The sequence below is a fragment of the Pieris napi genome, chromosome 13, assembly GCF_905475465.1.
Source record: "Pieris napi chromosome 13, ilPieNapi1.2, whole genome shotgun sequence".
Classification (NCBI taxonomy): Eukaryota; Metazoa; Arthropoda; class Insecta; order Lepidoptera; family Pieridae; genus Pieris; species Pieris napi.
In genome coordinates, this window is record NC_062246.1 from 8,738,621 (window position 1) to 8,751,022 (window position 12,402).

Sequence of the window (12,402 nt, forward strand, 5' to 3'; positions counted from 1 at the left end):
ATATTTATTTTCCAGGAGTGTTAAAACAACGATGGCGTTTCTATAAATAACGTTCCGTTAAATTAATGGTAGCCTCAAATAATATGCAGGTAAATAAAAGACATCCATTAAAGTGATAAGGTTCTTAATTTAAATGGTTTCAAGGTTTCAATATACGCGATAATTTTTCGACTAAGTACTGACACTCCAGTAATGGATTTATTACGTTAGATGCAGTTTTTGCTCGTTGCCCACTTTCAATCATAACTTTCTATGTCACATAGCTTTCTTACCTTATAAAGTGCCCTTTCTATACTGATGTCCATGTATAGAAAACTACACTATACGTAACCGACTTACAAAGGGGGAAAGCTATAAGTAATTTACAACCAAACACATAAGTTCGAATAATATATATTATGTATATTTAAACCTTAATGTTATACAATACGCATGTCTTAATTAATATTGATAAAGTTTTATTTGACACAACAGTAGTGTTGCAAGGTCATTTTGTTTTCAACACAAATGTTTTCATATGCACACCTTCAAACATAGTATTTTTAAATTTAAATATTATTAGAAATAAATTAATATAAATATAAAATAAATTTCTCATAATTATTATATTATGAGAAATTTTAAATGCGGTTTCTTGTATAATATTTCTTGTTTAATATATAAACACCCTTTTCAATTTGGGTAAAGAGATAGTAGCGACGGTCTGAAGAAGTCTAACGACGAATGAGTTCGCATAATAAAAGAAAATTTTAAGAAAAAAAAATTCCCTGTATAACGTATAATACTTAATGTGTAAGCGAAAACTCCAGGCTCTTCGCTCAAGGATTTCCCTCGCACCTTGGGTACCAACGCGGCCGAATTACTTACACCTGAATTAGCGGCATTGATATTTGGCCTCATCGTATCCTCTCAAATATAGAATAATAGCATAGGTGCTAGTTCTGTATTACATTTAAAGAAAATAAATACATCTAATCAGATTTTCATTAAAATATAACACAACACGCATAGATAGTGTTATAGACAACATAATACATATTTAATAAATATTGAGAATTGATAAATATCAATGCTTACTCAGTTCCTGGAAGTCTTATTGATACCGGAAATCAACAAATGATTATGTCTGATAAAAACAAATGTTTGTCTAATGGATATGTAAGGATTGCCGACGAAATTAAATTTAACCACAGAAATTAGCTTCCGGAAAGTGTAATTAGTGCACCCTCTTGCGACTCGTTTAAAAATAGGTTGGATAATTTCTCCAAATCCCCAAATACGCGCGCATCAGCTTATTGCTGCTAGTGTGTTTATATATGTACTTAAAAAAGTGCGTGCCTACAAAGTACACATGTCAGAAGTGAAACTTCTTTGGCAAACTGTTTTTTAACTCTTGTTTATATTTATAAAAATCTAAAACTTTAGATTTCCGAGACTTAGATGGAGGGAAAAAGGAAGATATGTTAGGAATTTAATGAATTTAATTGTCATTAAAATATTAAAAACGAAAATTAATACAAATTATAAATTTAATTTATTTCTTCGATAATAAAAACACGTGGCATTTTAATTTACAATTCGTCATTTGAGTTTTAAATAAATCATTTTGCATAAAATATAAAATACTAACATTTTGTTAAATACTCTACAAAAATTTTAATTTTAAAAATAAGATTTCTTTAAGGTTATTCACCCTTCTCACTCTCTCTCAATCGGTCTCAATTGCTCTCTCCTTCTTGCGCAGAAGGCGCGACTGCTTAGTGCGGGAGGGTTATGTGTGACTCGCGATTGTGCATACCCACTAAACCCCAAGGCGCCACCAACAATCGACTTAGGCGGGATGCGGTAACATCAGAGCCATATCCGCTTCCCGACATGCGATGCGGCGGTTGCGTCCGCCTCTCCACGCCCATTGTTACTTTGTGAAGATACTTGACACTGCAAGTATCCTTCACAGACCGGGCCATACGCTTTTAGTAATAGCTAGGGGAGATCGGGTCCAGTACTTGCATTGATGTACTTGAATTCGGGTATGCCCATTTCGCCATGCCTCCTACTGATAGGGGACAAATATTTGTTTTTAATTTATTATTAATAATTAACTATTAATTACTTAAGATGTCATGTGGAACATGGTGTAATTGTTGCAGCTCCTTACAAACATTGTGTAAAACAAAAGACTTTTAAAAAGAGTGCCGGAGAGTTAATTGCCAGTTCTTCTCTTCCGTTCTACGCCCTTGATTAACTGGCAGTAAATTTAAAATTAGAAGCATTTAATATGTATTTCTTTTTAACATTTATAAGTGTACCTTGTGTTACCTATAGGAATAAATGATTTTGATTTGATTGGATTTGATTTGATGGATCACCAAGCCTTATAAGGCATTAGGTTAATGTAGCTTAAGTGTACTTAAGGTTACCTGAAAACTCACTTAGCAGGTGCCGCACTTGATTCCCTAAGTAAATTTTAAGCTTACGACTTCTGCGCACTCACTGGCCTATTAAGAAACGATGGACTAGCCACCTCAACATTCATTTAAACCTAGTCATATAAATTATACCTAATGACACTAATTACTCCTTTGATAGCCAGACTGTGACCTCTAATGACCTTATGTGACGTCACAGTGCGTAGAACCCAAAGAAATTAGACGTAGTTTAGACTATTCCCTTGTTGACGGTCGAAAATACCCCAATGTGCGAATGAGTGTCCTTCTATTGAAATGAATAAAAAAAGTTATTGAAAATAATCAGTAACGGTTTACAAGTATCAATGTAGAACCTATATTATGATAAAGGTACTATAATAATATATTTTACACTTATAAAATAACAGTCCAATTTCCTCATGATCAAATGTAATATAAAAAACGATTTTCCTTATTTGAACATGTTCTCCAATTAATTAACAAAAATTTAACTAAATGCAGGGCAAAAAATTACATAACAATATTTTTTATGTATTGGTATATAAGCGAATTATATGTATTCAGTGTTAATTATTTTATGAGGAACCTGTTAGGCTTAATTTTATTTTAGAAGTCGCGATGCCAAGGTTGCCTCAGCGATGAAAGGTATTGAAAGAACTGTTTCGCAATTGAGGTCCGTTCTCCCTCTGAGGATTCCCTCCATCTCCGCAGTAGCAAGTAGACTTTTAAAGAATTTTTAGTCAATAAAACACATGGTGCAATTGTTATACTAGTAGTTAATACAAACTAATTAAAAAGCATTTTTGATCCACAAATGTATTAGTGCATGTATGATATCGTAAAAATAATTCATAAAATTGTGAAATAAAATAGCCGAGGAATATTTAAATATTTTTCTATATTGGGCTTTTAATTGCACTTATTATAGAAACTGGTTGTGTTGCAAAATGCGACTTTTCGGATCTAAAGCATGCCGGTTGCCTCACGCTGTTCTTATCCGTACGAGCACGTGTTAAATACGCAAACAGAAAAGTCTAATCAAGTCAAAATCGGTGCACAGCCGAGGTTCGAACCTACGACATCAGGGATGACAGTGGCACGCTCAAGCCACGAAGATATATAGAGAAATATAGTTATGAGTTGAGATGCATACTAATACGTACAAAAGTATCTTACAACTTCTATGTAACATAAGGGACTTGATAAGAAAATCGATATTTGTGCGAAGTACCGGAACCGAATTTAATTTATGGAATCTCCTAAATCTATTTCCGTCGTTATGGGTAAAATTTGTATCGTTAAACCGAACGACGTCAGTGACGCAGTACCTACGCAAAACAGCGGAACTAATTTAGCGTAACTTCCTTACAATAGGTTACGTGTATACTTTCCCTGTTACACATCTTATGTGCGATGTTTTTTACCTAATTCGGAAATAGACGTTTTATTTTAATTTCTAATAGTAAAATATACTGTAAAAGGGTAGGAGCCTAGACCCTTCTTACATTAATTATACTTAAAGCAAACAAGGAATTTTTATCACTTTTTTTCTTATAACTTTTTGAATTTTGGATTTATGATAAAAACTTACATAGGCAATTGTAGGCAAAGCGATTTGCAACAAAATGAGTCCTCACAAATTTTTTGTACGATGGATAGTTTAGGAGATATAGCCAAAACCGTGTTTTAACCCCTTTTTCCAAGATGGCGGGGGGACAAGGGCGCCAACCCCTCAAACTTGGGTTTAAGTTTGTATTGACCCCCCTACATGTCCCATAATTAATCCTCTAACAAATGTTCAGCTCATGTAACATTTCAATGGACTAATAACCTACCAAAATTGTGACAATGTACAAACAAAATACTGATTGATTGACAAAATATTTTAAAAATAAGGTTAGCAGACTCAATACAGAATCAGTGGTTATAATTTCCCTATACGTATCGAGCATGGGATAGACAGGTAAAAAAGATTGTTACCTATTTTGTGTTAATTTTTTTTGAAATATAAACTTACTTTGTGTGTGTATAGTTTAGGAAGTTCTTAATTATGTTTAAAATATAAAGCGTTGAAGAAAGATGTGTGATTCTTTTGAAATAAAAACTCGTAGGATTTAAACAATTGTTGAGTGATACATATGTTATCATTACGCATTGTGAGTCACGTTTTATCGGTCATTAGCTGGAGAAATTGTGCAATTATAGTACTATTTATGTCTTCTTACGTCTAATATATATATAGGACATAGGAAACATTCCAAGTATGTAGCAGTATAAGCATGATTGTTGTTCTATTTTATTTTCACACTTTTATCCAGTCTTGCGTTACATTGATACGCATTATGCGGACAATAATGCTTAAGGGTAGATGAAGCGGAATACTTGACTCCGTCAAGTAACCTCTCCTCATTAACTCAACTCCCACCTACTCGTCGGTAATCCCTGTTAAGACGTGATTCTTCCGACAGCAGTGAGTCAAGCAGACGGGAGATAAGGGGTCTGGGCAGACGAAATACTAAGCCCCCATGTCGAGCACAAAAACAAACTGTTGTGTTGAAGGCAAGGGAAAACCACTGCACTATATTACCTGGAAATAAAAGGAGCTTTGGGTGAAAGGAAAGAAACGAAATGGAAAGTAAATCTAAAGAAAAGCATTGGAAGACATGCAATCCTGGTGGATTGTTAAGTCCAAGTCACATGGTGTGAAATGTGATACTGGCCACACTAACTTTGGTCACCAAGCGGGGTGTGCTGTGCTGTAGCCTGAGTTTTTTTTACGTGTTTTTTTACATGATCCAGAAAAAAATTAAAAGCTGGCAGAGTAGTGGGCACCAGACTTCGAGGCCGATCGCCTTCTCGTTGGACCGATCAAGTAAAGGCTCTTACGTATCATCAACCAGGCGCAGAGGGTTTCCAAAGACGGGAGAGTGGAGGAAGTTCTTAGACGCCACTATAGCCTTAAGAAATGTAAAAGCGACTGAAGAAGATGCGGACAATATAAATTATTGTGTCCTTAGTAAGAAGGACTAGCGTACTGTCCTAGCGGAAGATTCCTCGAAGAATTTTTGGTCCTGTTTGCGACGACGGTGTTTGACGTAATCGCATCAATGAAGAACTTTATAACATCCTTGACGACGCACCACCGTCCAATTAAAAAAATACTACAGGGTTAAGTTAGGCCATGTGCACCGAATGGTGGACGACAGAACCTCAAGGTCACGAAGCACAACCCATAATAGCTGTACAGCCGTTTATGATGATGATAATGATGTCTTGATTCGATTGATTGAGCAGTTTTTTTTGCTTTTTGTAAATTTATAGATAAAAACTTGGTAATACTTATATTGTATTAAATAGTCAAACTGAATGTACTTTAACAATCTTAAAAATAACAACTCTCTACGGATTTATAGTTGTATATATATGACAATTTATATTAGGGCAATGCCAATTAATTATAATTCAATTAGCCCGTGATCCCAACGGCTTATGCCCATGTCCATGGCCCCGTCGACATTGGTGGTCGTTATCAAACGATTGATAAATTGAAATACTTAGATGTTTCTAAAGACATTTATTGTCTTTGATTGAAATTTATTTGAATGTTTCTAAAGAACATCTTTGTCAATTTTTTTGTATAGTTCCGAAGTCTTTTTTATATCTAATGATAGATTTTATGCAGTATTAGAATAGTACGAATCACTACAATCGACACAGCCTATTTCGCTACTTACGTAGTTATTAAACTAATGTTTAATAGCGATTTGATTAAAGCACAGCAAAAGTGTGGACCACCTTGCCCCCTTCCATCTTCTCTAGACAGTTTAATATGGGTTCATTTAATAGGCATCCTCCTGGACAGGCGTGTCATCCAATAAGCCGTATCTCACTTAGCATCAGGTGGGATTGTGAACCAAACATCTGTCCAGTTCTGTATAAAAAAAAGCAATAAACTTAACACGTGAAAACTTGTGTTGGCCGACTAGCTTAAGTGTGAGCAGTGAGACTTTCATCTCTTAGCTCGTTCGAATCACGGCTATGCAACAATAGGCTTTCCTTTCTATGTACGATATGTGAATGACCAGCGCTGTGGAACAGTTTGCTCCTCAGCATAAAGCTGAGCCAGGGCCAATTACAACCACAGCACACACACATTACACACTTAAATCGTACCTTGTCCTTTAAAAGATTTTTTTTATCTTTCATTCTTTTTTTTATTATTGTTATTTTGTGTGTTTCTCTGTGTGTGTTTTGTTACTAATAAATGTTATGTCTATGTAAATATCGGCACTTAACCCAAAATTCGATGACATGCGTCAAACACAGAAGACCAGACCTAATTGTCTATAGATATTAAACAGACTAATCCAGAATGCAGACTCGTGTAGGGTAATAGCGCCATTTGATGATGTATTAATGTTGAAGTTAGGTAGTAAGCTTTCTGTACTTTTCTCAAAAACGTGAACTAAGGTGTATAGGGCAAATATAATAAGGTAAATGTAAAGCGTCCATTGAAATGCTTATTAAAAGAATTCGATTTATCAATGTCAGTCTTTGATATCACATATGTCTACGTCACAGTATTTTGTCTAATAATTTATTATGATTAAATGATTAAATCTGACAAGGGCGATTTGGTAATACACTTAGTCTAACCTATGGCGTGTTATATTTTATATTGTAAACATAAAATATCTAACCTTAATCTGATAGAAAAAGCGCTTGGCGTTTCGTAGAGCTTGGAGTTGTTCGGATTAATACCTGCAGCTGAGTTTCATCATCGTATCACCTCGACGTCCATCGTTCCACAACAGAGATATTTTTAGGGCATCTTTTGTCGCGCTATGTAATCTCAGTGCCACTCATGTTATTGGACATTATCGGAAACGATAGTGTTGAATTACAATTTATAAGTGTAGTAAAAACTAAAGGGTAATATTACGCTTTTAATTATAAATTTAAATATATATATATGTAACTTAAATATATATATATATATATATATGTGTAACTTAAATATATATGTGACTTAACTAATGTTACATAACTCTGGCAAGACGTATAAAATCGTTAATAAATCTGTTACTAAACACGGCATAGATATTTAGATAGCCTACATCGTGCGACATACTTATAAACAATTGAACGCCGCGCATTGTTCAATTAATTCACACCGCGATGTTACATATTGTTAATGGGAAAGGTTAAGATGTTTTTCTTACTTGTAGCTTCTGCTTGCAACAGCCGTTGGAGTAGTTTTTTAATTTGCTACGGAAATATCAATTCTAACATACGTATGAATAAAAACAGACTATATTCGAGTACAGGATATAAGGATATTTAATATTGCACGACCTCCGACGGAGTGAAGGTCTCCTTCAAATTCTCTTTGTCTCTCATGTTCGCTACTATTTTCCTATCTTTCCCCGCTATCTCTTTTATTTCATCTTCATAGGTTTCTGTTGGGCGTCCTCTCTTTTTCTTCCCACTGGGCCATTCCAAGTAAGGGTCTTTTCAAAGTTATCATTTTGAGTGTGACACGTCTGTCAATCTTCTCTATTAGCCTTATTAAAAAAAACACCATTGATATCCATAAAATAGATTGTGGACGTATTAATATTGTTTACTATGTGGCCTGCACCACCGCTATGTCGTACCAGCTGCCCATCAAAGTATTTCCGAACCTATTCGACTTAAAAGAGGTCGTGCTAATTCTTAAGATGTAAGAGCTGATTTACACAGGGTCAGTAACTGACTACAAATTCGAGGCAAGTCAGTGCTGACCCGAAAAAAACCCTGTGTAAACTGATTTGAAGTCAGTACAGTGGCTTGAAGTCAGCGCTGACTTGAATATTCGGACACGAATATTTTAAAGTCAGTTGGCGCCCCCCGCAACCCGCGCACCCCCGCGCCAGCCAAATAAACCCCGTGTAAACAGACAAGTCAGTGCGTGGTTAGTCACTGCCGCTGCGGTGTAGAGTGACCACGTTTTTTTCGCTGGCTATAAAAATGAAGCTTAGCGAAGACGAAACCTTAAAATTGGTGCAATTATATGGCGAAAACGAGTGCCTTTGGGATATTAAATCCCTAAATTACCGTAATAAAGAAATGCGGTCAACAGCGTTGCAAAATATGGCTCAACAAATGCAAATCGAAGGGCTCACTTCTACTGAAGTAAAAAATAAAATTAAAGCCATAGGGCTACATAGTACATATTATTTAGAGCTCGACAAGATACAAAAATCCACCAGATCTGGCGCTAGTGGGAACGTATATGTCCCAAAAGTCAAGTGGTTTCAAGAACTGGACGGCTTTATAAAAAATGCTATTGTAAATAAAAAAATAAATTTTTCAACAAATAATTAAATCGTCGTTTCAGTTGTTTTCGCGAATTCATTTTTCCCACTGACTTCACACACGTGTGCTCATCGTGAGAAACGCACCACTACTACTTACTTCATGTAAACAGTTAAAGTCAGTCGCGGCGCCGACATTGGCGCTGCGACTGACTTGTCTACTGACCCTGTGTAAAGGCTGATTCACGCTACACCGTGTCGCGACCGGGCCGGGCCTCGGCCGGGACACGGCCACCGTGCGCCGTCCTGGACATTGATTCATGTTACACCGGGCTGTTTGGGTGTACGCACGTACGTGCTTGCACCACTATATCTGTTTTTGTCAGCTAGTGATTTCATCTGTCGATAGACTTGACGCTTAAGTAATTATGCAATTTTCACAATTTGAATTGGCAGCTATTGCAATTGCCATCAATGACGAAGTATTAGAAAAACGAAGCGAAAGTACTAAAAGAAGATCGGGTGTACATCCAACCTGGAGAAAGCGAGAAGCAGAAGGGGAATTTTCTTTACTTTACAAAGAATTAATATACGACGAGAGCAAGTTTTATGGTTATTTTAGAATATCTAAAGAATGCTTTACTCATTTACTTGAAAAATTAAAACCAGATCTAACCAAAAAAATTACAAGATTTCAAAAGCCATAGTTATCGTACATAGAAAAAATTCAACCTCACTAAGATTTGACGTTGGGTGCCCGGGCGCCTACGTTCATGTTACGACGTGCCGGGGCCGGACCGTGCCGGAGCCGGGAAACAATACACACCGACATTACAACGCCGTGCCCCGGCCGGGGCACGGCCCGGTCGAGACACGGTGTAGCGTGAATCAGGCTTAAATCAGCCATAACGCAGGTGACTCTCCTACCGTACGTAGTAGCGGTAACGGCTGGTTTCTCTATCCAAAGTAGAGTTATTGGGTAAGCCGTAGGTACATCATTCTTTAAAATATAACATGTCAAATTTGATTTTTAATCTTATAACATAGCTTTTAAATCGAGTTGAGTGTGGGGTGAAATTGTTTTTGAAGCGATTTTGTTTTATACTTTGCAGATACGAAATATACATGTGAGAGGCTTTTGAAAGACAAGTTACTATTGCCCTAAATTTTAGAGTTATTTATTGAAGAGAAATAAATAAAAATATGCGATCTAGTTGTATATTTTAGACACTTTCATATGAACAATTGTTTTAAGAAAATAACATATTTAAATATTTGACACGTTTTCACTTGCGTAGTGAAAACTAAGTCTAAGCAGGAGAAGTAAGTATATTTTTAATTTAATTTCACAATGTGTAACTCTAGTGTTGTGGTCACCAAATGGTCACTTACCGCAAATAGTAAATTGACCACAGAACATTTGGCCAATGCACCGTGCGCCGGTCATTCCCCGTCAGATCGTCTTTCATAATACAACTATATGTTGCGACTTGGAAAAAGGTTTAATTTAGTAATAGTTTTCACAAATTCGTACCTGTCCATGGGATAGGGCAAATGAGCCGGCGGGTCGCTTTATGGGAATGATACGTTTTCTTGACAACATAATATGTATATATTTACAAAAAAATTCTTAACGGAAAAATTTATTTAATTATCACATAAAATACATACACCATCCTTACATTACTAAACCAATACCATAATGTCAGAAACAAAAAAAATTTACTACTTCTATTATATATATGTATGAAGTTAAGTAAGAGGTCATTCAAACCGTCGTCTAAGTCCGAAAATCAGCCATACTCTGTAACTCCGAAGAGGGAATGTTATACGTTGTTCAACGCGATCGCGAGGTTTTGACATCAGCGTTACGGAAACTGTGAGAACATCGATTGCTAACAATAGGGACGGGATTGGTTCTGTCTCTGTTGGAAGTTACAGAGTGCAGGAGCTGAATGTTATTGTTTATACAAACTGTATTTAAAATTCAGCAGTCGTATGCGTCATTTCGATTTGGATATATGGCAACTAAGAGGCCCCCAGAAACAGAGGTAGGCAATTTAACAGGTGGGCCGATGAAATCATGGAAATGGCTGGCAAGACTAAGACCTGGACGAGATTGGTATACAATAAGGAAAGAAGTAGGACAATGGGGGAGACCTTTGCAACTAGGCACACAGAATCGGTTATCGTAGATTAAGAAAAACAATCGTTAAAATGTATATATTTTGTATTTCTGGTATAAGGCTATAAATAAATAAATACTCTTTGACGTGTGGAACATGAGTGATTTCCATAAAACTGTTTACTTTCCTTATTGGTGAAATGAAAGTAATGTGTTGCATATACATAATATGTTAACACGCTATTCTAACTGCACTTCTGTGAAAGTAATTTAAAATGTATATGGCTCATCGATGGCTTTTACATATTGCGAATCGACTACTCAGAAACGAGACTTGTGCTACAAGTGTGATCTGGGAGCACGGTAGTCGAGCAAAAAAGCGGCACGGCCATACTATCCTTTTCTCAAAGCAGTTAAGGTAATTTACGACCCCCTAAAACTTCGTCAATCTAATTTAATATTACATGTATTCCTTGTGAGATACTATATTTAATTAAAAACATAAAGATTTGTAATAGTCAAAAGTCAAAATCATTTATTCATATAGGTAACACAATGGTACAATTATACTTATTGAAACCATCAGTAATGTTAATAATTTCAATTCTAAATTCATGTTTACAAGCTTAAGATATAATGTATATATAAAATTAAAACTAATTTATTACCGTGCATGCTATATACAGTTTGAATAAATATATATATGTTATTTTCAGGATCCGAAAATCTACGACGAACCATGTGACATATCACGTCCAGCGACACCAGAAGCGAAATCCGATTTTCAAAAGCTGAAAGAGAACTTTGAGACCCATCTCACTGAAAAGCCGAAGGTTGCGAAAAAGCCGCTCAAGGTGTGGAAGTCAACGGAAAATGTATCTGAAGAGTTTAAGTTTTCAAAGAAAGTATGTTCTGATAATAAATTTGCGACGGAGACGAAGAGATATCGTCGGTTTGATAAGGAGAGATTTAGTCTGCCCAAAACTGACAAACAACTCGATGTGGATAGAGAGAACGTAAGTTTTTTATTTATTAACTCCAAATAGAAGATTTAAGAGTGTCTTTAGAGACAAATATTCAATTATTTTCAGACTAGCGTTTTTTACGCGCGTATAAGGTCGTATATATACGTATTACACAGTGGCGTAACTATGCCATCTGGGGCCCGTGGCAAATTCTTTTGATGGGGCCCTATCAGCAAAAATCGTCACGTTGTACTCAGTTTAATTTTAATAAACTTCGAAATTTTCAGCGTACTCATTTACACCTTGTATATGTCCCAATAAGGGCCATAGGCCTCTTCTCTTAGGCGAGATGGAATGGTCTGTAGTCTCCACTCTAGTAGAATGCGTATTGGAGACTTCACATTCATCCATAGAACATAATATCTCTTGGGCATGGGCCCTCTTGGCACGGGGGCCCGTGCCGCGCCGCTCTATTGTTACGCCACTGGTATTACAGTATAGGCTTATAGATGAATGAATTGGTTAACATTATTAATTAGATTAACACTGGCTAAATCTCTTACCTGGAGCAGAGCCTAGTACTAGGC

The 12,402-nt window shown here is 36.1% G+C and overlaps 1 protein-coding gene across 1 annotated transcript in view; it reads left to right on the forward strand.

Annotated features, from left to right (window-relative positions):
* Positions 1-12,402, forward strand: part of LOC125055084 (DENN domain-containing protein 2A-like) — a 41,150-nt gene that overhangs the window by 6,488 nt on the left and 22,260 nt on the right. The window contains exon 2 of the mRNA XM_047657309.1: positions 11,567-11,866. Within this exon, the coding sequence (XP_047513265.1) occupies positions 11,567-11,866 (300 nt within the window). The remainder of the gene's footprint in view (positions 1-11,566; positions 11,867-12,402) is intronic.